The sequence below is a fragment of the Cricetulus griseus genome, chromosome 2 (assembly GCF_003668045.3).
Source record: "Cricetulus griseus strain 17A/GY chromosome 2, alternate assembly CriGri-PICRH-1.0, whole genome shotgun sequence".
In the NCBI taxonomy this organism is placed as follows: domain Eukaryota; kingdom Metazoa; phylum Chordata; class Mammalia; order Rodentia; family Cricetidae; genus Cricetulus; species Cricetulus griseus.
In genome coordinates, this window is record NC_048595.1 from 255,419,267 (window position 1) to 255,446,647 (window position 27,381).

Here is a 27,381-nt window from a genome sequence, read left to right on the forward strand (position 1 = left end):
TTTTTCCATTAGGTTTGCCCGTTTGTCCTGAACTGGTACGAGAACACATCCCTAAAACCAAGGATGTGGGACACTTTCTTTCTGTCACTGGGACAGTGATTCGAACAAGTCTGGTGAAGGTGCTGGAGTATGAGCGGGATTACATGTGTAACAAATGCAAGCATGTGTTTGTGGTGCAGGCTGACTTTGAGCAGTATTACACTTTCTGTCGGCCATCTTCATGTCCCAGCTTAGAGAGCTGTGATTCCTCAAAATTCACTTGCCTCTCAGACATGTCTTCATCTCCAGCCAGATGTCGGGATTACCAGGAAATCAAAATCCAGGAGCAGGTAAATAATCGAACCAGATGGAAAAAAAAAACACACACAAATTTGGAGGTTCTATTTTGTACCAGAGCCAAATGGCTGGGATTGGAGAATACAGAATGGAAACAAATTACCCTGTGCCTTCACCTTGTGGAAGATCAAAGTCAAAGTTGTCAAACATGTATCAGAATATATGTTTTGGAAACCATGAAATAATCTTTGTTTTAGAGCACTGATGAGATTTTTAGAACCACTTAATATTAAAATTTTGTCACTTAAGTCGGTTTGAATATTTATTTTATCCATCTACAATGTAGATTATGGTTAGAGATATTTTCCATATTTGGTGTTTTAGCTTTATTCTACTTTAATGAATTCTTATTTTTTAAGTTTTATTTTTATGTCTGTGTATGGGTCTCTGTATGTGGGTGCCCACAGATGCCTGAGAGTGGTGGATCCTATGGAGCTGGAGTAATAGGTAACTGTGACACTGGTCAGCTGGGAGACCAGTTGAGACATCTCTCCAGCCCTAGTGTTAGTGAATTCTTTGTTTTTTCAAGACAGGGTCTCACTACGTAGCCCTGGCTGTCCTGGAACTCACTATGTAGACAGGCTTGCCTTGAGATCCAGTGAATTCTTAAACTGCTATTAGTCATCATTTTCAAGAAGAAAATTCCTTAAGTCCTATCAAATCAAATTACATGATTACCATCAGAGAAATGGAGCCATTTCAGGTCCTACTGCATCTTGGATACATAGCATCTAGTTAAGCAAACTCATGTTTATCATTATGCTTTCTTTGGTAGGTCCAAAGACTGGCTGTTGGAAGTATTCCGAGATCTATGAAAGTTATCCTGGAAGATGACTTAGTAGACAGTTGTAAGTCTGGTAAGGAGTTATTTTCTTGCTTTTGAGACATTTCTGTGTAGCTCCCATTAGTCTTTAACTCTTGGGCTTGAGTGGTCCTCAGCTCCCTCCCACCCCCAATAGCTGGGTCTGCATATGGCCAGCAAAAGTAAACTTTTGGTAGTGTATACAAAGTTCTAAGTCATTTGTTTTCCACAAGATGACTGACAAGGGATGAGGGCTTTACATGTTCATCCTGTGAAGTGGGGCTAGGAGAGGGAGGGAGGTAAGAGCTGAACTGGACCTTACCAGTCTATCCCTGCCGCCTGCTTACTGACCAGAACTACTTTTAAAGAGTGAAGTGGCAGAACTGGAGCAAAGGTCCAGATCACTGACTTGTGATCCAGTGCTCTCATCAGTGGGTCATGTTTAACAGTGTCATCTTAACAAGGGGGCTCGTGGATGTGGTAGACAAAGGATGCAGGATGTGCCTGTCAAATGCCACTAAATACACAGTGATGCTGATTTTGAAAACGATTATTTTTTAGTAGAGAACAATATGTTTCCTTATAATTCACTGAAACTGAATTATGTCTGCACTGAAATCTTAAGCTCTATTTCTTTCCATTGCCATTAATAATAAAGATAAAAGCAGTCTGTTAACAGCCATTGGTTTCATTACCCAAAGCTAATTTCCTAAACCTAAGAAACCAAAAGGTAGAAATAGTTTAATCCTTGCCCTCCAGGAATTACACTCCTCAGAGCAGTGAAGTTGATGATAGTGCTGACAACTGACTACAGATGTCCACAAGACTAAAGCTGGTGGAGAAGGGAGTGGTACACAAAGGGATTGGAATGTTTAAGTGGAAGATCTGTAGCTACATGGACAGTTTGCATATTAACTATAGAAAAATACAAACATTTTAAATATTCTGTTACTGTGAACTTCACAATTGCAATGACATGAATCTATCATTTGATAAATATTTGTGTGTATGAAAACATTGTGTATTTTCAGTGCTCTGCAAATACAAGTTAATTTTATTACAATAATAGCTAATACTTACTGAGATTCCATTTATATATATTTTATAATCTAATTTTCATTGACAATTCAGTCAGATAATTTGCCCAAGAACAGTGGCACTAGGATCTACATCCAATCCAACAATAATAAGATTACTACGTTATTCTTGGCCACTCTTCATTACTCTGCATTTTCCATATAATCAACTGTTGACTGAAGTCTGCTTTTTACTAATGGGTACTATATCTACAGTTAAGTTCCTCATTTAATGAATGTGGAAACTTCAATAAAATTCATTAGAATGAAGATAATAAGGGGATGTTTCGGGTAAGTGTTCATGTAAACTTATTCCAGTAATTTTCACCTAAAATGTTAAGAGGAAATACAGTAAAATGCCATTATTCCAGGTTGACTTTGACAGGCATCAAGCATTCCTTATGAAAGCTCTCAGAAACACATATGTAAAACACATATTTATTGTATTTGTCTATCTGCATTTTGCATTATGGTGCATTTAGCTAGAAATGTGCCTGGTAGTATGTGCAGTAGCACCAATAATTTTATGCAGTTAACTCTAAGGAAGCCGGGCATTGGTGGCGCAAGCCTTTAATCCTAGCACTCGGGAGGCAGAGGCAGGTGGATCTCTGTGACTTCAAGGCCAGCCTGGTCTCCAGCCAGGATAGGCTCCAAAGCTACACAGAGAAACCCTGTCTCGAAAAAAAACAAAACAAAACAAAAAAACAAAACAACAACAACAAAAAAAAGCACTAAGGAGCCTTTCTCCAGGAAATCAAAAGCTCTGCAGATTACATATTCCTCATAGACTTAGAGTGAAAGGCATTATAAAAACATGTGTGAGAATCTGCCTACCGGGAATAGGTTTTCCTCAGGTAGGAAGGAGCAAGTTGGTTGTTACTTTCTGCTTTGAAGTAGAATTGGTATCCATTAATTCCTTCATTCCTTCATTGAAAAAAGCAGGAGACTGTGAGTAAAATATTAGCAAAAAAGTAAAAACTAACCACAAGAAACTACAGTACATGCCAGTCAGCACAAGGTTGTCTCCTTTCCCAATTCCAAGTTAATGCAGTTTCACTTTCTGGCTGATTAGTCTCTTAAGAGAATGAAAATGTCCAATGAACAGTGATAAGTAAATCATCCAGTACACTATTCCCAGTAAGGGGTAATAATTGTGATTATTACATCCAGATTTCAAAAACTAAAACTGCTGACTTTTGACCTTAACTATTCTGAAACAATTACTTGTTGGGGGTTGAGGATATGGATATGGGGTGTTTTGTCCTAAACTTGCTAATGTACTCATGTGTTACTTTTCCTTAGGGGATGACCTCACTATCTATGGGGTTGTAATGCAAAGGTGGAAGCCCTTTCAGCGAGATGCACGCTGTGAAGTGGAGATTGTCTTGAAGTCCAACTATGTCCAAGTGAATAATGAGCAGTCCTCGGGGATGGTAATGGATGAGGAAGTTCGAAAAGAATTTGAAGACTTTTGGGAACACTATAAGAGTGATCCCTTTGCAGGTTTGTGACAAACATAATTGATGGCATTCAACTTAGTAGTTAAATGTGATGTGATCTGCAGACAGCTTATATGGTGTGCAGGTCAGTGGCTTTCTTCAAGGGGTGTCATTAGTTAGTGTCTCTGACAGCAGGCTTTCATCCAAGTCCATTTCTGGCATTTTCTGTTGTGTGTGGTGTGTCTGTGCAATTCTGTGTGCATTAATTATGTGTGCATATGAAAGCCAGAGGTCAGTCAATCTTGTGTTATTCCTCAAGGACCATCACCTGTGTGTCTGTGCTCCCCCACCCCCACCAAGTTGGCTGACTCAGGTAAAAGGCTCATAGATGTGCTGCAGTGGGCCCCAGTGATCACTTCTCCCCCCCCCCAATACAGGGATCATAAGCATGAGCCACCATATCCAGCTTTTTATGTGGATGCTGGGGATTAAACTAAGGTCAGTCCTCATGCGTTTATGCATCACATACATTGATTTCTAGCACATTCTGAAATAAAGATAACTCACTGTTAGCTTAGGATTTAAAGTAGGGAGTAAATGGAAAAGACTGATGGAGATCATGCATTGAACACATCATCTCGGCAGTAATTCTGACTGTGAACATACCATGTATTACATGAAATAACACACCATAGCCTTGGGTTTGTAGAGCATGCTTTTTATTAGGAAAAAAAAAACCCACATGCTTAAGACATGCATTAAATCTTTCTTTTCATTTTTCTTTGGAGGTATCCTGAGAAAAATATTTGCCTCCAATCTAACGATTATTATTTGCAAGTCATAAACTGACCTAGACACTTATTTTACAAAATAAGGCTTTCATTTGTCTATAGGGCAGTTTGCTTCTATTTTGTGCAATTTTTTTTTTTAATATTCCATGTGTAATTCCTTGGACTTTATTTGATGAGGTTCATAGAAATGAGCCCAGATCTCACACTGTGGCTTGACTAAGCAAGCACTTTACGAATCATACATTTTTAAGTGCAGTTTTTGACTGAACAGGTCTTTAGAAGGATGTATAATTCTTTTTTGACTGTGTTCATTCCTTATTCTTTCCAGTGCCAGAGCTCATCTGCCTTCATTACACCCTACTTCCCCCCCAAGAGAGACCCAAATTCTTTGTGTTGATGAAGGTCTGTTTTGTAATTAGAAAACTGTAGCTATGTAACTCATCTGTCAGATAAAGGACAAAATACATATAATAGTTAGGGAGACATCGTTTAAATCAGAGCCCCTTCTTATTTTCCTAGATACAGGTGTGTTGTATTTGACCATTCTGAAGTGCTATGTATGTGTCTTGCTGGAATGGAGAAAGCTATATCCAAAGGGCATCTTTCCTTTGCACTCCAATGCTGCTCCTCTTGGGGTTTGACTTGCTACTTGAAACTGTGGGAACTGCCTAGGCTGAGCCACAAGTGGCTTTGTTCTGATCTGCAGGGAGCCTGGCACTAGGTGCTAGACAGAATCCCAAACACAGTACTTGGGTCTGTGGAGCCATTTGAACTCATACTGTGCTAACTGAATTATCTTAAGGTGACTAAGGGCAGTTAAGTTTAAGTAGGAAACTTGACATAGACACTCTAATAACATGGTCTAACACTAGAAGTTTAGAAGGGACTGAATGCACTGTGTTCCATGATAAAGCCATGGCAAATGGAGACAGGAAAGCTGAGGCTGTCAACCAAGATGCTCTGGGACCCATGTGTAGGCTGGACACTAAAGCCTGTGCCCTTTACCATTGCTGCAAGACTTCTGCCAGCATGTGATAGTTTTTGGCCTAGCTTACGTACTCTTAAACATGTTTCTTGGGTCCACTCTGTTTTTATGTGTAACCCTTGGATTTTAGTCAGAACCTCAAGTCTTCTTGCCTAAGAGCTCTGACTTTTTTTTCTAGGATTTCTATCTAGAAAGGAAAAGGTTTCCTCTAGTAGTTAATGTACTTCCTAGATTTACTGCATCTTCCTTCTGGCTTCCTGCTAATTGAAGGATTCCTTTCTTTGCTATTCCTGCTGTTCTGGGCTCATCAGTATCAATTATTTGACACTGAGTCAATATTGAGCCATTACTGGATGGGAAGTAGCTCAACAGCTGGTTGTGTTCCCCAAACCAAAAACTATTCTGATTCATTTCAAACAGTAGCCTTTTACATGGGGCTATCAACCATGGGAAGGCTCGGGGAAGACTCATTAGAATCTTGTAGACTGACCAGACCAGTGACTGGATGAAATACTTTATTTATGAATACGCTAAAGTGAGTCCCAGATGTTGTGCTTTTATTGAAAGCACACAATTAGACTTTCAAGATCTTCACCTTGGATTACTGGGGTTATAGTCTGCAATGATCTTAATATGCTAATACATAACTTACTCCAAATAAAACAATTTCCCAAGCAATCAGAACAAATGCCAAGTCAACTTGCAAAGTGGATTGGCTTTACTTCTTTCTCTTATACTTTCAGAAGCTCCAGGAGCTTCAGCTTACCTCTTTAAAAAAAGTTAGATAATTTCCTTTTAACTAAGTAGTGGGATACTTAGTGACCTTTAGTGACCTTACAGAGGACATATGACTTTGTTATATTAAGGAGTGAGGCTTAATAGCTAAATGTTGAAAGAGAAGGAAACTACTTTGTTTTAATTCAGTATGACAAATTTATAGAATCTTGAGTAGGTGGCATGGAGTCATGGGAGCGATGAGGGGACAGGACACTCTTTTCATGGCACTAAATTTAGAACCTAAAAAGGTTAGTGAGATATGGTGCCATATACCTATAATCCTAACACTTGGGAGACTGCACATTTGGAACCAGCTTTGGCTACTTTGTGGAACCGCCTCAAAAAACAAAACAAAACAAAACCACCTAAATAAAACTACTCACACTCTTTCCTCATTTTACTTGGCCTCCTTTGTCCTTTTAGATTGGCACAGAGTATGTTTATAAGAAAACGGCTGCAGGATAGGGAGATTTCAGTTAGAGTTTCTAGAAAACCTGTTGATAACTCCTGATCTTTCTTACTTCCCAGGGAGGAATGAAATACTGGCCAGCTTATGTCCGCAAGTATTTGGGATGTATCTAGTAAAGCTTGCTGTGGCCATGGTGCTGGCTGGTGGAATTCAAAGAACTGATTCTGCAGGAACAAGGGTCAGAGGTCAGTACCTGCTGCCACATTTTGGGAAATACTAACATAGAGGGGATGAGAGACCCTTTCTTTCTTCAACAAAAACTGCTTATTGGAAGGTGGGAGTGGTGAGTTATACTGATGCATATGTTTGAAAATACCAAAATGAAGTACATTACTTTGTATGCTAACTGCCTGTAGTTTCTCAGACCTGGATTTTTCCATATACCCTATATCCATATTTATCAGAAACTAGGTTCTCTAGTTCCAGGAAGATAAAAGAAATCACTAAATTTTCAGTGATTATATACTACAAGCCTGTAAAGTACCACAAAATTGGCTCCCTTGTCTCCAAAAAAAGGAGTGAGAGATTAGAAATGGTGTCTTAGTGTCTCCAAGTTGGTCTCCATCTGTGACTGTGGACTGCTGCTCACAGTCGTCTGCCTGCTGATTCTCCTGCTGGTAGACAGCAGACAAGCCATCTGCCAGGAGTTGCTGCTGTAGGTCACATTCAAGCAGAGACTACTCCAAGTGCAACACTGATGGCAGACAACTGCAGAAAGCATGGCACACACAGGGCTGTTGATAACCAGAGCTGACCCAAAGACTAAAAGAGCAATACTCTAAGCCAGGTTGTTAGCAGAACTCTAAGACCATATAGTACAGTAACAAATAAACAGAAACACTTTATAAATTGTATATCTTGATCATCTGTTATCTGAAAGGCACTTTGTTAAACGTTAAGCTTAAATAATGGTTTCTTATTAATATATTTAGAAAATACTTACTACTAAAGAAATTTGTTTGTCCAGTATAAGTATTTACCATAGGCTAGGCTTGTCCATTTATGTTAAATGGGAAAATTGAGTTCTTAATAATTTTAAGGTAGATACTTCACTAAGCTATGAAAATTTACATAAATGAAAATGTTTTTAGTTAATATAATCATAATGATTTGATATGTATAAAGCACTTATAAAATCCCCAACATTTAGAGGTATTTTAAAAAACAGAAAATCTTGTAGGACTTATATGATAGGATAGCTTTAATCACAGTAGTTTGGATTTAAAAATAAGACAGAAAAACAGAAAGTTGTTATAAGTCAAGGTTTTTAAAAATGTTAAACATGGGCCTCAGCATCTGGAAATAGCACAAACTCTATTAAAAGATTTAAAATTTTCATTGTCACATTCAGTAACCAAAAATTGCTGTATTAGTGACAGACAACTAACTTTTCTAAGGAATTCTTGTTAACTCCTTCCTGAAGAACCTTGCATAAAATTTATCAAAATGCCATTTAAAATGTGTTGGCATTTAATATGGGTCACTTTCTCTTTTATTAGCTATATTGTGTTCACAGATCTTTTAGGAATTCTGAACCTTTACACATTTTTTTCCTAGGTGAATCTCATCTTTTATTGGTTGGGGATCCTGGCACAGGTAAATCGCAGTTCCTCAAATATGCAGCAAAGATTACACCACGGTCTGTATTGACCACAGGAATTGGATCTACTAGTGCAGGTACTGTGTGTGTGACAATTTTAAGTAAATTAAATTAACATTAATACAGAAACTAACACAATTATTTTCTTATGAAAATTTACCTGTTGTAGGATTCATTTCAAGTAGTTACTTTAAGTTACTGCCAAAAATTGAAGGAAATCTAACATCCATTTGTACTATTAAGAAAGTGTTGAAAAAAGGTTCATGTCCTCTGTATGGAACTTAGTTTTATGTAGGAAAATGTAAAGATATTATTTTATAAAGATCTACCAAGCACATCAAAATAGTGAAATTCATGTTTAAAAGTAGGTAGGTGGCATATAGCTTAAGGCATTTTCATGGAAAACAGTGGCTCCTAATGACACCTCTTAGATTTGTTTATTTAGAAAGTATATGTTCACATATGTACTATCAGAGATTTCATTCGTACACTGTAATAATACTTTAGCAAATATATTTAAAAGCTTTCACAGACAGACTCAATATCTTGTTATAAAGTGACAGGAAATTTAGGAGAAATTATTTTTAAAATGTGTCTTAGTGTTTTCTATTTTTACAGTTTTGATAATTTCTCCTGTTCTTCTAGAAATAGGGCTTCGGTTTCACATTTTTTGTAGGTGCTGTATTAAGATAGTCTCATTTCTATAGTCTCAGAGTTCTGATGAGACACTTATAAAGCTCATCATAAAAGTAAGCATCCCAATAGTCCCATCTAAGGACTTTAAACACTATTACCAACTGCTGAAAAGATGCGATCTGTGCAGTAAGAACACAGAAGAGAAGGAGTAGTCTGTAAAGAGTGCTGCCTGTACATTTTAAAATCCTTATGGCCCAATGTGTTCTACATGCTAAAGTCAAGAAGACACTAATTACATGAAATGATTCCTAAGCAGTTATGAGGAGTGTTATGAGAAACAAGCCCATACCATCTTGCAGGCAACTATTAATGTCAGACTATTAATGGCTTCAAAGTGTTAATGATAATGTAAGGTGAATTAGCACTTTTCCTTTGTTTTCAATGTTGAGATCATAATCTAAATGTGAGAAAAAAGATCAGTAAAGATTTTGTAACTGTAGAAACTTATTGCTACATTTTCCCCACTCCAAAGATGTCAGTAGCCTTTCGCCATTCTTTGGCAATCCTTTAGTCAGGCTGCACACAATAAAGCATAGCAGCAAAGGGCCATGTTCACGAAAATTTTTTTCATATAAATGCATATTTGTGTTGCAGGGTCATACTATATCTCTGTGGATTGTGATATAAAACTATGCCATAGCTTTTCTTTTCCTTAAATTCTATATTACCTTTCATTTATTTTGTGTGTGCATATATGGAGGTTAGAGAATAACTTGTGGGAGTTAGTTTTCTTCACTGTGTGAATTTCAACATGTGAATCCTGGGTATTAAATTCAAGTAGTCAGGCTTGGCAGCAAGCACTGTTACCTGCCATAGACTCTCTTAGTAAAACTAGACCTTAAAACTAAAAGGCAAAATAATAATAGAAAATTAAGGATCAGACAAGGTTTTGCATGAGCAAATGCATGCATGCCTCCTCCGTTTCTGGAGTGGTTCTTTAACTCAAATGATAACTTCACAACCTACTCACCTAGCTCTTTACTGTTGTGAATGGACAGACAGTGTGTGTGAGAGAGAGAGAGAGAGAGAGAGAGAGAGAGAAAGAGAGAGAGAGAGAGGCTTGTATGTAGGAAATGGATCTGGGTGTGGTGGCATACACATTTAATCCTAACACTCAGGAGGTAGAGGCAGGCGAATCTCTGTGAGTTGAAGGCCAACCTGATCTATATAGCGTGTTCAGGACACCCAAGACTATAAAGACAGACCCTATCTCAAAAAAAATAAAATAAAATAAAATAAAAAAAGGAAAAAGGGGGTCTGGGGATGGTATCTACCTTTTAGATGTAATTCAGACATATCTGTAAATGAGGCTAAATAGGGAAATCCCTACATGTTAATTTCTTAATGCTTAATTTAAATAGTTCTGTTATTATTCATTTATTTTTTATCTTTAAATTCTACAAAGCAGTAGCATTTAAAATAGTAAAAGGCAGTAGTTTATGTCTCAAACTTTTGTGACAATGGGTTATACATTTAAAAATTGATACAAAGACCTAAACATATGTCATTGCAAAGTGGTTTTCATAATCAGAATAAATACTCCAGTGAATTGCTTTACTTGGTGATTTTAGTTTATGTTTTATTTCTAACAAACTTATTCCTACTGTATTGCTCACTGAACTCTTGTTTTAACATTTTCTCCTAATTGTAATGAGACAAAAATGAGATTTTTCTTTTCAAATACTTTTAGAAGTATTTTATTTTTAAAATCTATGAACTGGGTTTTGTATAATACTATAATAATCTGGAGTATTAAATTTCAAAGTTTAACATTTAACAAGACTTGTTTCACAAATTCACCTTTTAAAATAGCAAGAAATATATACAACTTAAGAGTCTATTTAAACAAATGCCTTATCCTTTCCTCAAAATGCTTTTAAAAGTGCAGTATAAAACTCAGATGTGAAGGCACTGCATAACTTGAATCCTATGGCTATCCTGCTTATCATCAGCACATGTCAAATGAAAATATTCTACTGTAAATTTAATGGAGCCAAACCTTAACAAAGTACCTATCTCTCAAAGAAAATAAGCTTTTGGCCCATTTATTTGGTAAATTCCTTTCTAAAATTGTTCTTCAACTGTCTGGAAATCGGTCTAGAATATGTCAACTACAGATGTGCCCTGATCTTATCATTTTAATGAGAAGCAGAGGATATGGGGTATTGTAGCTGTGAACCTAAGACATACTTCTGAAGGTAGCCAGCCTAATAGGATAAAGCTAAGTAGACCTTTCTAAATTACCTTTCTGTAGCAACAGTGCCAAAAACACATGTTCGGAGTTTCTATAAACTGAATAGCAGATCTGAGCCATTATAATCTAATCTTATACTTTAGAAACCTTGCGTTTATTCTCACCATGTTGAAATCTTTGGACAATGATTTATGATCATGGTTTCTCAGTTTTAGAAGTAGGGAAGCATAAGCCATAGTCAGAAGGACTTCAAAGGTAGCCGCATTTATTACATAGAAACCAGAAGTCCAGTGTTAACACAAGCTGTGGTGGTAGCCACAAGACACACTGGGGTGGCCTAGAAAAACCTTGGTGGCTACAGTTGATTTCAGATTCCCTTTTTAAAGACATCTCTCTTTTTTTTTTTCTTTTTACTACAGTATGGAAGTTTGCTCCTTAAATTGAAAGGACACTGTCTTCACAGGAAAAAGCATTTTAGTTGAAGTAAACTTTGTTCTTTTAAAGGCTAGTAAAAAGTATTACTGTCCAAGAGGCTAAAACACCTTCACAACCTGGTCTAATAATTGATAAGTTTTCTTTTTATAAGTGCTTTAATTACATATAAAGAAGAAAATAATATATATATACTTTAACCAGATTAGTTTCATGAACAAATAAAATAACACATTAGAGAAAGAAAGTACTTAAAAATAGTTGTATTTATATTCCACAATTTGCTCAAATACTGGTTTTCTTATAAACTTTCTACAGGATGTTTTTAAACAAATTCTCTTCACATTTCACCTTGACTATGTACTTACGGAACTTCAGGGAAATAGTTCTGTTTTTAATAGCTTAATCTGTACTACTGGGATGGCACCTGGTCACATGCAGTCCATGTGGGATTCTAACATGACATTCAGTGAGTTTTCTGACGTGGACCATCCCTTTGATGCTGAAGGTAATGCATCTGTTGAAAGAAGGGACTGTAGATTTGGATTACTGCTCTCTGCATCTTCCAGTTTTTCTGTGTTATCTTCCCAGTTAATGTGGAATCTTGTGACTCTGGGATTAGATGCCAAAATATTTCTTTGAAGCTAGAAAAGAAACATTTAAATGATGAGCACCAGGAAAGTTAAGATTACCATATGCAAACTGAGTGGCTCTGGCAGTCCTTTTAAAGGACTAAATTCATATGCAAATGTATCAGCAAGTGAAGCACTTAAACCTAACTAATAAGCAAGGACTACAATAGCAAATAGCAAAAGAACTATTCCCCCTTGGAAACAAGGTAAGAAAAAAATCCATCTAGATCTTCCAACCTCCCCGCCCCCAACACACAAAGTACCTTGCTTTTATATTTCTGCTTCTTAAAGGATAATGGAAGGGAGGTACTTCTGCACACCCTTTAAAGGATGTTTTTAGTTAAATAAGCATGCCTTTAGCCTAATGTGTTTTCAGGCTGGGAACATAGTGCAAAAAAAGTACTCTGGCTAAGTCCCTAGGTTCAAATAAGCACCAAGAAATAAAACAAAAAACAAGACTTGAAAATTTTCCTCAAATAGAACCTCTAATTACTGGGATCTTAACTGTAATGTATTAAAATTCATTTTTAGAAACAGTATTCTAGTGTTTTGTTTTGTTTTGTTTTCTGCTATACAAAGGTTCTACTAATCCTAGCTCAACAGGATGTCTCTAAATTGTGGAAGATATCCCACCTGCACCAGCAGAAAGCAGAAGTCTCTAGTCTGTGGCAAGTCTGCCACATAGAGTACCACACAGAGTAAAAAAAAATCACAGTAACTAAGACTGGTAACCATTACCAGTTGAAAAAAATCTAAGATACTAAGTGATTTTAAGACTACTGAATCAGATTTTGATGTCTCAGAATTTAAGTTGTCATTATCAGAAATACTTAATACCTTTAGTTTAAGCTCTAATAATAGCAGACAGGATAACATATACAGATATTCTAAATATTAATAGAAATAAGCACACATTGGGCATGGTGACAACTGTAATCCGAAAGCCTGGACAACTGAGGAACAATGCCATAGCCATAGTTCAGGGCCACTTTGGGTTACAGCAGAAAGCCCTGTCTCAAAACCATCACAAAAGAAATGACCAATAAACCACATTTATCTTCTTGCTGTGATTTTAGGAAGTTATAGGCAAAAATATTTTTATAATCACTTCACTACAAAAATAAGACATTACATGTCCTCAAGGTTGAAATAAAAGACCTAACGGCAATGAAGGCCTGCTCTTTGCAGGAAGCTAGACCATCTGACTCAGGGTACCCATGGAACATTAATTCCTGGAGAGACAGGATTGAGGCCTTCCGTGCAAATGGAACAATTAGTTTGTTCAAACACTACAAAACTTCAAATTTCTTTACGGCCATGTTATAGAATGAAATAGCAACCCCCCTCAAAACTGAATAGTACACATAACTAAAAAGGAATACTAAGAGCCAGGCAGTGCTGATACACACCTTTAATCCCAGCACTTGGGAGGCAGAGGCAAGTGGATCTCTGAGTTCCAAGCCAGCCTGGTCTGCACAGCAAGTTCCAGGATAGGCTGGAGAGAAACAAAGCTATAGAGAAACAAACACTGTCTTGAAAAACAAAACAAACAAAAGGAACAGTAAGAAAATTACCTTAGAAAAATCTGGTTTTACTGGTGGATTTTCCCTTAATTCTGTTTCAGTATATTCATTATTTACATAGTAGCCAACTCTAATAAATTCTTGACCTCGATAGGTACAAGTAATTAGCACAACTGTTACCCCCACTGCATCTGCATCTGGAATGAGTCCTGGATTTGGTGCATCAGCCTAGAAAAATTTAAAAAGAAACACAAAAAGTCTGTTAGTGGCAGGTACAGTGAACGAGTTTCAATTACTTGAGCACTACTTGAAATCACATTGTGGGGGAAATGTTTTTTTATTAATTTATTTATTTTTAGCTTTTAGAAACAGAATCCTACTATATGGCCCTGGCTGGCCTGTTACTCACTGTTCAACCCAAGCTGACTACTAATTTATATGCAATTTTCTCACTCTGCCTCCTGAGTGCTAGAATTTCAGGTGAACAGCACCATACCACCACATGTTCTTTGGTGGGAAATCAGCTTATACCTAAACAAATAAGGTCCCCATTTCTGTGTATTAGTCCTGGGTACCCTTAGTACTTTGCAAGCATAGTTATAACTAAAGAAGGAAATAATTCTGGTTTTGCTGTATGATGATTAATTATGTAATATATTATAAAATTCATTGTTTATAGTCAAATCAATTATTGTAATGATTCTAACCTTTTGCAGTCCTAACTTTCAGTCCCAAGTAACTATGTATCAAATTAATTTCACAGAACTTATTCCAATAAATGTTTATCCTATTAGTTTCCATCTCTATCGGGCACATCCAGGTTCTTTATATCTAGTCAGCCACCTTTTGCAAATACTTCAGTAGTAAACTATATTAAAATGACAACTCAATTCAATCCCTAGAACAACTAAGTAAGTAGTAAACATAAATAATGAATAAAACTGACACTGGGTCTTAAACCAAAGAGCAAAGCATATTGTAAATAGTCACTTGGTTGGACACTACATATAGTATACTGTTTGAGCCACATACACTGGAAATTCAGTGCAGGCAAAGACTGTTTAAATTTTGAATCATGGTAAACCTTGAGGAATGAAGAAAGTTAAAACAATAGAACGAGAACTAACTAAAGATACCAGACAAGGCTGGAGCCATGCCCACAGTAATGAGCAAGATGGCAGAGACTGACTCAATGGAGAAGAACCACAAACTAATAAGACAGTGATGGTGAGGCATCTGAGTACAGCCTGAAACAGCCATTCTGTGTGGTAAACGAATGAAACTCTAGCAAAATAGTTTACTGTTTTCCAGCACCAAGGAACATCCTTTGCAAACAAACACTTAACTTCTGTATATGCTTTAGCTCAGAAACTGTTAAAATTGTTAATTATATAGCCCAGCAGTGGTGGTGCACTCCTTTAATCCCAGTACTCAGGAGGCAGAGGCAGGTGGATCTCTGTAAGTTTGAGACCAGCCTGGTCTACAGAGATAGTTCCAGGATAGCCAATGCTACACAGAGAAACCCTGTATCAAAAAACCAAAAGACTGATATATATATATATATCATGCAGCCAACACTAAAAACCATAAAAATTCATGAAGACTAAAAATCTCAGTCAACTTAAGCTTTTCTTATTCTATTACCTTGTCGCTCTCGGCATCTCATTTCTAAAGGCTGGGAGTTAGTCTTCATCTCTTATGCAAAATACTGCTAAGTTTTCTAACTTGTCTCAGTTCTAGCTTGTTATTTATGACTTATATTGCTGCCATTTAAACATGAATCTCTTTCTATTCCTGAGATGCTATAGTTGCTTCTCTAGGAGATAAACATCTTTAATTTCATTTATAAGGCTCTTCCCACTTTGTAACCTCACCTGTGTGTGTATGAATAACACATTCTGTGTGATGTGCTGGAAACCTTTCATGCCTCTGCCTCAAACAGTACCCCTGGCTATAAAGTTCCTTCCCCACATCCTGCCAGATTTATCTCTTGATATTTTCATTAAACCTACTTTCCAAGCAAAGTTCTTTTTGATACAGAAGGTAGCAGTGTCCCCTTTTTATGTGTTTATATTAATTGACACAATCTCCTAATCTATGTCTTAACAATCTAAATGCAGCTATAAGAATTTATTATTTTAGAGTTTTATCATTACTCAGTTCCCGTCCTAATAGGGTTTATGATCCCTTTGGACAGACACCAAGGATAAAGCAGACCCTCTCCGGTAGATTATACCCTTTGTCCTACAATTTTATTCATCCAGGGGTTACTTTCAGGGTATCCAAAGGGTTTCTCATATACCTGGAAATGGGGGATTATGGGAAAGAGTTCAGTAATGTTCCTATCACCCAGCAAATTAGTTGTAGCTGTGTCTGTTGCTAGAGGATTCACCTTGAGCAAATTTGGGTCAAGAAATGTTTATACCTTTCAGGTAATTAAGGATGGAAAAGTGATGGGGGCCACTTTTGTTTACCCAATCCTCAATACTGGGCAGATGTCTAGATATCTCCGGGCTAGTCTTAGACCCACTCATAAGAAAACAGCAGACCAGGAAAATAGGACAGTTTGCTCATAATACAAAACAAAAAGTGTACCTTAGTTTCTTTTTGTTAATAACTGTCAGACTTTGAAAATTGCCTAGACTAACACATGACCTCAAAGTGCTTTCTCTGTTCTTTTTGGCAACATTTACACTGATACCAACAAAAGCTACATACTGCTATGAGATTTTCCTCACAGCACCATATCAAGCCAAAAGCTTAGTGGTATTCTTAACATAAGCACAAAAAGATTCCCAAAGGCTCACTCCAAAATCAGCAATACAAAGGGTATGTATGACTATACATTAAGGTGAGCTTCTTTTACTACATTGTGACTTTTCAGTACAGTATAATCCCCAGGCTTATGGGTGCAAACAAATTCTGCCTCTTTATATAATGAGAATAAAATAATAGTCTTAATTAACTACAGATGTAGCTTGTCAGTAATTTGCTAATTGCCTTATTCCTTCTAACATTATTATGAGGTGGTTCATTAGTGAGGTCACATATCTTCGTAAGCAGAAGGATCAGGCATGCCTGAGACTGCAATGCTTCCTTAGGCACTCTGTGTTGCTATGGCTTTCACAAGGTTACACACAAACACACACACACACACACAAACACACACACACACACACACACACACACACACACACACTCACTCACTCACTCTCGGTTTAATGGCACTTTTAATTAAAGTATTACATCCTTTAGATTACTGTAGTTGACTCTTTCTTTGCCATGTTTATATACACTAAATTATTTGAGGTTTGCTAACAGCAAACCCTCAGTCCCAGCTCCTCAGTTCTGTATCTAAGAGGTAGCTTCTCTACAGTGTGCTCTTAAGCAACCCCCTCACCCATTTCTAAAGGATTTCTTCAAAACGAGTATTCGCTGAAACTGTCCTGTCTGTGAAGGGAGAAACAGAGGTCAGGGACAGGAAGTAGATTTTTGTTCTGGATTCTGCCTGCAGTAAGACTTGGTTGGTTAGGTAGAAATACTTCTAACAAAAATTAATAGTTATTTAAAAGCTAACTCATTACTCCTTGCAGTATTATAAATAGCTTCCTCTAAGAAGCATGGATAATTGAAAATAGTCACTAGTTTAATATGGCAATTTAATATAAAGTAAGAGAAATAACAGTTATACAGAAGATAATGTCTCAAGCTTAGGCACAGACTTAAATACTGTCAGACGTATTTAAGAACATGATTTATATTCGCAGAAATCATACTCTCAAGTTCTAACGGGTAATGGACATGTCACAGCAGTCCTCTATAAAAACCTAGATAAAGCAGCTTCAGTGAAGCGCCAGACTTTAATCCCAATGGCTCAAGTCACATCTGCTAACATTTCTTAGCCTTGCAGTTACTATGTCAAAATGAGGTTGTTGAAATTACATCAGCAGGCGAGTATTACTAACTAGCACACCATCTGAATACACATTTGGGGATGCTTTCATCTTGAAGAACTACTCCACAGGACAAACCCAAATCAATCTTGTGAGCGCCACAATACAGTTTAAGGTGTATTGTGGTCTGACTAGTTACCAATAGTAAAGACATTAACATCTCTGCACACAGTCTCAAGTACAGAACTCCTTTATGACAGATACTGCCTGAAACAGAGCAGACTAAAAGTGGGAGTAGACGAAGTAAAATTACTTAACATAAAAAGGATCAAGAGCTCTGAGATCATTTAGTCTATTAGAAACTGTAGTGATATTTTGTTCATGATCTAACAAATAAAGCTTGCATGAAGATCAGAGTGCAAAGCTAACCACACTAGTTAGCCATAGAGAGAGGCCAGGCAGTGGTGGTGCATACCTTTAATTCCAACAATCGGGAGAGAGAGGCAGAAGGATCTCTGTGAGTTCAAGGCCATGAGATTGAATCTATCTAAAAGAAAAACAGCTCACACAAAGGTAATCTCAGCACTCGGGATCCCACACCTTTAATCCCAGCTCTAGAGAAGAATATAAAATGGGAGAGACAGGAGCTCATTTAGCAGTCTGAGGAGCAGTGCAGTCTGGAGATGCAATCAAAGGACATGATCGCCCCTTTGGTCTGAATATTGGTAGAGGTTAGAACACTCTAGTGGCTGGCTGCTTTGCTCCTCTGGTCTTCAGGCAAGCTTTATTTGTTAGATCATAAACAAAATATCACCACAAGACACATATTTGACATATACATTTTAAGAGTAATCTTACCTGAAAAACAAACATATGCCTTCCTGCAGGAACGGGGCCCACTAAAACAGAGTCTAAAACTTGATCGTATTCTTCACTTTCGGCAGAGCCCACATAGATAATTTTCCACTCCAAGTCTAGGGTTAAAAACCAAAAGCATTATTGTATTTATCAATAGCAATTATATTAACAGATGATAAAGTCCTCATCTAGAAAGATATGGAAATGTTCCTTATGAATTTCTTACCAGAATTCCTGTTTCATTCCAGTAACCTTTCCAAATTCTCTTTCATGAAGCTCTTGTCCTTGGAGAGGGCTCCTCCCAAATAAAACCTGAACAAAACCTGGGGAAATGCTAAGTTTCCCCAAGTACTCATAAAGCAAATGGCACAGTACTCAGAGAGCTCCTCAAAGAATACCTGGAACACTAATCCCACTGCCCAGGTGATTTACTGTGCAGTCTCCCAGGCTTGCCTCACCACTGAGGAAAGGCTGCCCTGTGAAAGAGAAATCAACACAGAACCCAGAGTGGGAAATGGTCAGCAAACCTTACTTGTGGTTCAGAAGTAAGGGGCTTCATCATCTGATGTAAATTTGTCAGGCTGTTATCTCCTCCCTCTTGCTGGCTGAAATAACTGATGGTTTATACTAACTTATAGTTACCACTGATACATATTACCACTATTCCAACTGTAGCTAAGGATATAGTGGAGCTGTTTCTTCCTTTCCTCCATACATTCTTAAAACCACAAGAGGAAACCAAGATCCTTACACCTCCTCAACCAGCAGGGACATGATACACTCAAGTACAACCTGAGACTTGGCTTGTGATTCAATCTAGATTTCATTAAGCACCATTTTAGAAAAGTCTATGGAGAACAGAGAGGCATAAAACCATTTCTTTTTGAAGGAATCTGTTCTTTAAACAAGGGTGAAGATGACAGATATCTCCTAAGGTGTTGAGCATGTGTGGTCTATGTTTGGCTTCATTAGTGAGACTATACTAAGCATCCCCTAAGAGACTGTTTCAACAACTGAGGATGGAGACTATGGTGGTGTGGTTCACTATGGTGACCATGAGGGTAAAGTAAAGCACTATATCCTAGGTAAAAAGTCTGGGGATGGAAGCAGCAGTAGGCACTCTCTTTTTCCTTTTGGGTATAAAGGAGAAAATAATCAGGAGTTAGTTTTATACGTGTTTGGAATGTCTAGTAGATGTTTCAGTGTGGATACAACATAGGCCCGATCTTAAAGAATAGAAAATAGGCAATAATACATAAAGACAAGGAAAAGAATGGGATTCCTAAGCACTGAGCCTATGGACTCTCCAAAAGATCGGGAAGATGAAGAATCAATTAAAATATTAGGAGCTATTGGCCAATGAGGGAAGTGATCCAAAAGCTAAATGAAGAAACTAAAGAAGGGTATATGAAAAGCTACTAAGTGACCTAAAGTATTCGCATGGGCTTTGTCACTTTACAAAAATGCTTTATTATACAGATAGATCATTCAAGCACACACATACTGTACATGTGTTATATAAACAAGAAAGCTGAGACTGGGAGAAGCTAAGTAATTTACTAAAAATTCACGTTGCTTACAGATCAGAATTAGAATTCAAGTTGGGCTGCTGCTACTCAAAAGCCTTGGCTTTAAAATAAATACAAGTAACTGGGTAAGTTCTGCCCCTTTCTAGCTGTGAACTAATGAAATTAAAGAACACAGAAGGTGGGTAAAAACTGGCAGTGGAGAGCTAGATAATCCAGCCTCAGTAAGTACAAGCAGTAACTCAAGAAGGGGCACACACTGGGTTTTAATGCCATCGAATGCTTATTTATTAGTTTGTTTATAAAGCCAGTTTTCCTTTCTGAGTTTAGGAAGTTAAGGATAAGTCCTGTGGCACTACAAGTTACTAGCTGGAATTTACTCACTTATTTAAAAAGTTAACTTTTCTATTTAATCATGGTAATCCCAGACAGAAAGTATTTCCATGTGTGATGAGAGGTGTGTTATCCAGAAAATTTTAAGTTAATTACACTGTTGGGAATCTGTAGTCTAGGAGAAAGTATAAAGTCTTTGCAATCAGAATAGGCCTGAACTTTTAAAATATAAAGCCACAGGCTCAGTTTTGGTACACTGCAAATATTAAACCCTAGAAATTGTAGGGAGGCTAATCAGACTTGTACAGGCATAGCAATGGGGGCATGATAAAGCCCCTACTTAGATCCCTTAAAAATTTTAAAGCATTTATTGTGTTTATGTATGTATATGGGCACTAATGTGGAGGTCAGAGGACAACTGGTTGGAGTCAGTTGTCCCTCTACCATGTGGATTCCGGTGTCGATCTCAGGTAGTCAGGCTGAGTAGCTAGTAGCTTTACTGGCTGTGCCATCTATCTCACTGGCCTTTACATCCCACTTTTTAATGTGCTCTACTCTTAGAAGCCCAGTATAAGAAATAACTGTTTCAACCTTAGAGCAAATACTACTCAAGGCTTCTGAAGCAAAGCTACAGGGCAGCTTTTAAAGGAAAATTAAAATAGTTGAAGATGATTGATGAGCATAACAAATGGTGGCTAATCTGTAGGTTGGGGGTAGACCCAAATTATAGACTCAAAATTCCCTTCGAAGGATTTTGTAGTTTGATTTTAAGAATTAAAAAAAAAAAAAAATCACAGTACAACAGAAGTATGGAACCTAGAAAAGAGCTTTTGCAAAATAAGTCAACTCCATTTCCTTACTCCACACAGCCTCTAGATGGAGTACACAGAAATGGCACCTTTTTGAAAGATTCCTTTGCAGCTTTGGAATGACTCAGCTTAAAATATCCTAAAATAATGGTGCCCTGGTTTTGAAGGGTACTAGAGGTAAGGGTATTCTTGACATGAGAGTGATACCATTGATGTGAAAGGACCCCAGTTTAAAACGGAACCTCACTTGGTTTCTGTGGATGGCTGGTTTCGAACTATCCTGTAGAGCCACCCTATAACAATATCCTAGATCATGTCTTCCTTGCACAAAGTTGAATCCTAAAATGGAAGCCATCGCTTGAGAAATACCTGTAATATGAAGAACTTCTAATGCCTAGAACACACTGCTATTGGGATAGAATGGACTCACCCATGCTTTTTTCTTTATCTTTATATATAAATTGGCAGTTAAGAAGAAAAACCAATGTTGTGTTTGGAAATGGGTCTGGTGTGGAAATGCTTTTACTAATACTATCGGACAGTAACAAATGGAGTTTTAAGCAAAACTTACCCTCAACCTTACATCACCACAGCCTATTAGGAGACTACTATATTCTAATCATGAGTCATTCTTCAAAATATTTCCTACATACTAAATTTTTGTGCATTTATACTTTATATAAGTATTAAAAACAACAGAGGGGTACATTTTAAAGTGATGGTGTGGTTAGCTAAAAGAATGGGTGAAAGAGCTGTGACTTCCTTTTCCAACTTTTTAAAGTTTATTGCAACGGGCATATATTGGTTTTATAATTAAACTTAACATCCTACATAAAGTACACTGTGGGGATTTAAAACTTTTAAATGAAAAGAAAAATTCTTTCCGTCATGGTGAGGATAATACTCTTAAAGGCATTTTTACGAAATACTTCCAGGTCCCAAGATGTCCTCCTAACTAACTTAAATTAACACTGATGAAGTTATTACACTTTTTGTTTCAAATTTTGAAAATGAAGCACTGGTTTTACTAAAAGCCTAAGAAAACTGATGATAATCCCTCATTGTAGCTTTCTAAATCCTGTATTCCTTCACTATTTTGCATTTTTTTTAAACCGCAAAACGTACTTCAGAAAAGACTTTGGCTTTTATTCCCTAGCCAACGTCCGTATTTTCTCTATCCGCCTGGCCGTGGAGTTATTTTAATTGCATCTTCGTACGTTCTGGGGAAAGTCTTGGAGACTTTTTAGAAGCCAGTACCGGGAATTGTTGCAGCGCCCAGCTTTGGCTCTTGGGCAGGGTGGAACTTCCTAGCCCCGCACCGTTTCAGAGAGATTTCCGTCCTCCTGGAGAGGCGTCCACACTGCTGGGGAGCCTGCGCGCAGCATCCCGGGCGCCCGCCGGGAGCACCGCGGGGAGGACGACGGTCCCCGGGAGCCAGGCGCCGAGGGGCCGAGTCAGCGCCCGCCTTCCGCGCTGGTTGGTGGAGGGAGCCGGAGAGCGGCGCGAGGACAGCCCCGGCGGGAAGGCGCGGGCCCGCTCGCCCCCGGCGGCCCGGAGCAGGCGTCGTGCCGCCGGGTAAGATGGCTCCGCTCCCCGCCGGGCCGCGGGGCCCTGGGGCCGCCGAGGCCGCACGACCCCCGCCGGCGCCTCACGAGCCGGGGCCGCCCAGCGCCGCCCGCCACAGACAAAGCTGACAACATGGCTCCTCCGCCGGTAAGTTGCTCGCAAGTTGCGGTGCGGCCGGCGTCCCTCAACTTCAAGTTTCCCTCGCATGGCCGCCGCCCGGCCGCCCTCCCGCCGCCCGCGGCCCACCCCGCGCGAGGCCGGGCCGGGAAACTTTAACGTCCGCCGCCACAACTGACAGCCCGGCGCTGCTCACCTTCAGACAGGTCCTCGATGCACTCGAAGGTGATCTCGAACTGGAACGGGTTGTAGAAAGGCGACGGGTTATCCAGCACCACTACATTGTTCACCTGAACCTTTGCCATATTTTGAAGAAAACACAAACAATGGGGCCGGGGCTGGCGGCACCACAGAGTCCCGCGCGCGGCCGCTCGGAGAGCGCAGACCCCCGCCCCGGCGCGGCGCGGCCCGACGTCGTGCAGCGGCGACTTGAGAAACTTTTTTTTTCCCCCTTTTTATTTACACGGCAGCACTCCACAGTGTTTTGCAGCTTTCCTATTCCACTAAACTACAGCCCATTCTGCTCTGATAACTAGCAGCGTTGCGCGCGATTGGCTGCCCCCGAGCTCTGACCCTCCTCCTCCAGCGAGGGCCGTGGCGGCGAGCAAGATGGGCTCCCGCTCGCGGAACGGACGGGAAACTTTCACTGCGGCTCCACCTGCTGGTGTGGACCAGGACAAAGGCGCAGAACAAAGTGAGTGGAATAGGGGCTGGGAGGCCCGCGCGGAGGCCGCCGCCGGCGGGAGGGGGGAGGGGCGGCGCAGGCCCCGCCCCGCCCGCCGGGCCCGCGCCTCACGTCGGGCGTGGCCGCGGCGGGACGGAGGGGCGGGGCCGGAGAGGGGGCGGGCCGGCGGCCGTGGCGGGAGGGCGCGAGCTGGCCCCTCATGTGCGAAGCGTGGGCCTTTGGGTTTTCCGCTGTCCGCCCCGCCTTTAACGTCTGTTCTTCGGTGCGGCGGCTTTGCGGGCTCTGCTGAACGTAGCGGATAAGATGCGATTTTCTGCGCTCGTCAGGCCCAGCTGTGTGTGCTTCCTGTGATGGTAGGGAGTAGGAAGAAGGGCTGGTTGCAATGGAAGTACATTGCATCTCGTAGACCCGTGGCAGCTCGAAAGGAGCAAGCCATTTTGGAAGACAAGTTCTTGGCCACTTATCGACGTTTTGGCAATAGAAAATGAGGGCGGGGAAATCACACCACACACACATACACACACACACACACACACACACACACACACACGAGAGAACGAGAGAGAGAGAGAGAGAGAGAGAGAGAGAGAGAGAGAGAGAGAGAGAGAGAGAGACAGAGACCGGAAAACAAATCTAAATATACGATCTTTGGCTGCACCTTGGATTTCTTCCCATTTCAGACCTGAAATAGAATGAAAGGGGAGATAAGAGGAAAAGATGGGATCAGTCATGTTTCTGCCCTTTGGGGGAGCAGAGCAAGAAGTTAGAAGTCAAGAAAAGGGAAGTGTCAGGAGACCGAAGGACAACAAATTTATTACAATAGAGTTTGAGAAGGAGAAAACAAAGTATACCATGACATTTGGTCTTCAAGAAATTTATACCAACTATTCGTACATTAAAAATAGCATTACGAATTCTGAGGAGCCCTTCTATGCCTGTAATGCCTGTGAAACCATTTCAAGGCCAATTGAGGAAATGTTGCTTATTTATGCTACTGAGCTGCTATTGTGGAGGGGGAAACAGAAGCTTTTAACACCTTTGTGAAAGTAAACTGTTTCCTTTTACTAAATTGAGGTGTTACTCAATTTACTATTGTGTTTTCTCCCCTTTGGAATTAAACTACGAAACGTTATTAAATAAAATTCAGATTGAAAATTGCTTTTAAGTATTAATCTGCAGTTTACAGAATTTTGGTTAGTCATTCTTTGGACATGTTGAGACTTAGGTGGGTTGGTAATGATGAGAAATCTTTGTCTTTGAATGTTATTGTGAAACAGGCCCATTCTCTTAGTTTAAGGAAATGAAAGTGGGGGAGAGAACCACTCTTATTGTCAGTAGACTGAGCAGTCAGGTGGCACATGCCTTTAATCCCAGCACTGGAGAGAAAGAGGCAGGGGGATCTGTGAGTTCAAGGCCAGCCTAGTCTACGGAGTGAGCAGAGTGAGTTCCAAGATGTGCTCCAGAGCTACACAGAGAAACCCTGTCTTGGGAAAAAAGGGGGAGGGAGTGCCTACCAGTTCAATCACAGTTATTTCTGTGCATCAGAGTAAAAGTCACACTGTGGTTGTAGAGGTGGTATACCATGCGGATAAATAATACACATATACACAATACACATGCATAAAGGCCTTGTGAGCAAACAATGAGAAGATAGCATTCACAAGCCATGAGAAAAAAACAAACCAAAGCCTCTGAAGAAACAAACCAATGTTAGGCTTGGAAGGTCTAGCCTCCAGTATTTTGTTATGATAGCCCTAAAAAAATAGTGAAACTATGAAACATTTTTTCTCATAGTGAATGAAGGTTGCTTGAGTAAGCATGTTTAGTCCCAGTATTCATCAGTTATCAAGTACTTTATGAAGCGTGAAATGCAATAGGGAAGATGATGTGGAATCGTGTGCATAGCCATTCTTCAATGGAAGAACCTATTGTTGAACAGGTACCTTGACATTTGAATAGATAAGCAGTGTTTCCACGGGTCCAAAACTCTACAAAGAAAACTATAACATTTAGTTAAATTGAGGTTATACAGAGGCCCGTGAAAAAGCAAGTTAAATTCAATAGAATTAAAATGTTTTGAATGAAATTTTCTTGGAACTGAGAATGAAATGGAGTCCTGCCTGCTGCAAAATGTAAAGCAGAAATGGCAGAGTAACTTTTAAAATGTGTATTATAGGGCCTGATGATGGTGGTACTGCCTTTAATCCCAACACTTAGGAGTTAGAGGCAGGCAGATCTATAAAACAAGTTCCAAGGCAGCCAAAGCTACACAGAGTAATCCTGTCTTGAACCCCCCCACACACACACGTTTATTATTGGGGTGTTGGGGAAACATGTATGTAGGTCAGAGGACAGCTTGTGTAATAGGCTCTCTCCAACCTAAATGTAGGTTCTGGGGGTGGAGCTCATGTCACCACGCTGACATATGGAGAGCCTTTACTTCCTGAGCCGTCTTGAATACTCCTAACCTTGCTTTTGTTGCTCTTTTCTTGTTTTATTTTGCACAATCATGTGTTGCCTTTGAAGGTTATTGGTATTATTACTCCCATCTTTAAAAACAAAACTCGCATATGTGTTGCCTTTTTGTTTGCCTGCTTGTTTTTGTTGTTTGCAGTGCTGCGGATTGAACCCAGGTTCTCCCACAGGGTAGGCAAGTTACATCCCAGGCCAATTGTACTGAATTGTGGTCTTCATTAGCATAAAGGCCTGTTCTACAGTAATGGAGTGGCAAAAGTTAGGGGCTGTTTTAGACATTGTTTCCCTGTAAAACTGTAGAATGTGCAGATTTGCTGGGTTTTTCAGATTTTTCTAACCAAAGTCTCAGTGATTTTCACTTATTGCATATATACAGAGAGCATTTATTATGTCAAATTTCAGTTCGAAGCACCAACATAAAGCATATAAAGACTTTATGGTCTGGTAGCAAAGGTAGCTTATGTGATCAAAAAGTTATGACTAGAAGAGATTTACATTCCTCCTAACCAGTGATATTAGATTGAGCAAGAGAATTTTTTTTTTACTCTTTGTAAAGAATGTTTAAATGGCATACATTTTGAGCAACCCAGTACCCTAGAATGGCTAGGAGGGCAAGGAATTACCATTCAGGGTAGCAATTAAGGGCTGCTACCTAGGAATTGACAACATAAACTCTCTGTCCTCGCCACAGCAGGAAAATTTAAAGAATTCTTTATGTGTAGAAAAATAGAGGCATAAAATTTCCTGGGGGAGAGGGTGACAGGTTGGCCAGCACTGTGTTAATGACTTCAGTAATGAATCCCTAAAGAGAAAAACTGTGACTGTAAATGACCAAGGCAGGTGCTGGAGTTGGAGCATGATCTAGCAAGGCAAAACTGAGAGAATCTCCCCATGGAGGACTTTCAGGCTGACAGCCTGTTTTGAAGGGACAGCCCTAAACGTGGCGGGAGAATAGAACCATACATCCTACCTGCATCCTTACATGTCTTTCCCCTGCTTTTTCTTTGGTTTGGCTTATAGGCAATTATCTTTTTTTTTTTTTTTTTGAGAGAGAGAGAGAGAGAGAGAGAGAGAGAGAGAGAGAGAGAGAGAGTACGAGAGAGTACATAGCATGGCACATTTGTGAAAGGACAACCAGAGTGGGCTCTCCATTCCAGCCTGGGTTCAGGAGTCAGTTTCAGTGGTCGGGCTTGCCTGGCCAGCCCTTTGCTCAACGAGCCATCTCACCAGCCCTTTAAATTTCATAAGGTTTCTATGTGTTACATACAATGTGCCTTTTTCCTCATTGTCTGCTCCACAGTATTAATAAAGGTTTTACTGTTTGATCATCACTGTCCACCACTCTGTTAAAAATGTGTTAAAGATGC

General features: G+C 39.4%; 2 protein-coding genes across 7 annotated transcripts in view; one reads left to right on the forward strand and one right to left on the reverse strand.

The window, feature by feature from the left end:
- Positions 1 to 27,381, forward strand: part of Mcm9 (minichromosome maintenance 9 homologous recombination repair factor) — a 76,074-nt gene that overhangs the window by 5,009 nt on the left and 43,684 nt on the right. For all 6 annotated transcript variants that reach the window (XR_004768436.1, XR_004768435.1, XM_027402093.2 and 3 more), the window contains exons 3-7: positions 13 to 329; positions 1,112 to 1,193; positions 3,517 to 3,717; positions 6,735 to 6,860; positions 8,233 to 8,352. Coding sequence is in view for 4 of the 6 variants with exons in the window: in XM_027402093.2 (XP_027257894.1) it covers positions 13 to 329; positions 1,112 to 1,193; positions 3,517 to 3,717; positions 6,735 to 6,860; positions 8,233 to 8,352 (846 nt within the window). In the remaining 2 variants the exon portion in view is untranslated. The remainder of the gene's footprint in view (positions 1 to 12; positions 330 to 1,111; positions 1,194 to 3,516; positions 3,718 to 6,734; positions 6,861 to 8,232; positions 8,353 to 27,381) is intronic.
- On the reverse strand, positions 11,552 to 23,563 carry Asf1a (anti-silencing function 1A histone chaperone). Its single transcript, XM_027402094.2, has 4 exons — positions 23,051 to 23,563; positions 18,504 to 18,619; positions 13,804 to 13,980; positions 11,552 to 12,241 (listed from the first exon to the last, which is right to left on the reverse strand). The coding sequence occupies exons 1-4, from the start codon at positions 23,157 to 23,159 to the stop codon at positions 12,029 to 12,031; spliced, it is 615 nt and encodes a 204-aa protein (XP_027257895.1). The 5' UTR covers positions 23,160 to 23,563; the 3' UTR covers positions 11,552 to 12,028.

What these genes read in the sequence shown, in the direction of transcription:
- Asf1a (XM_027402094.2), bottom strand. Translation starts at nt 23,159, where the DNA reads ATGGCAAAGGTTCAGGTGAACAATGTAGTGGTGCTGGATAACCCGTCG. An exon ending in GGCATATGTTTGTTTTTCAG is followed by an intron (nt 13,981 to 18,503) that starts GTAAGATTACTC and finishes AAATTTTTCTAG; the next exon opens with GCTGATGCACCAAATCCAGG. An exon ending in TAAAACCAGATTTTTCTAAG is followed by an intron (nt 12,242 to 13,803) that starts GTAATTTTCTTA and finishes TTTCTTTTCTAG; the next exon opens with CTTCAAAGAAATATTTTGGC.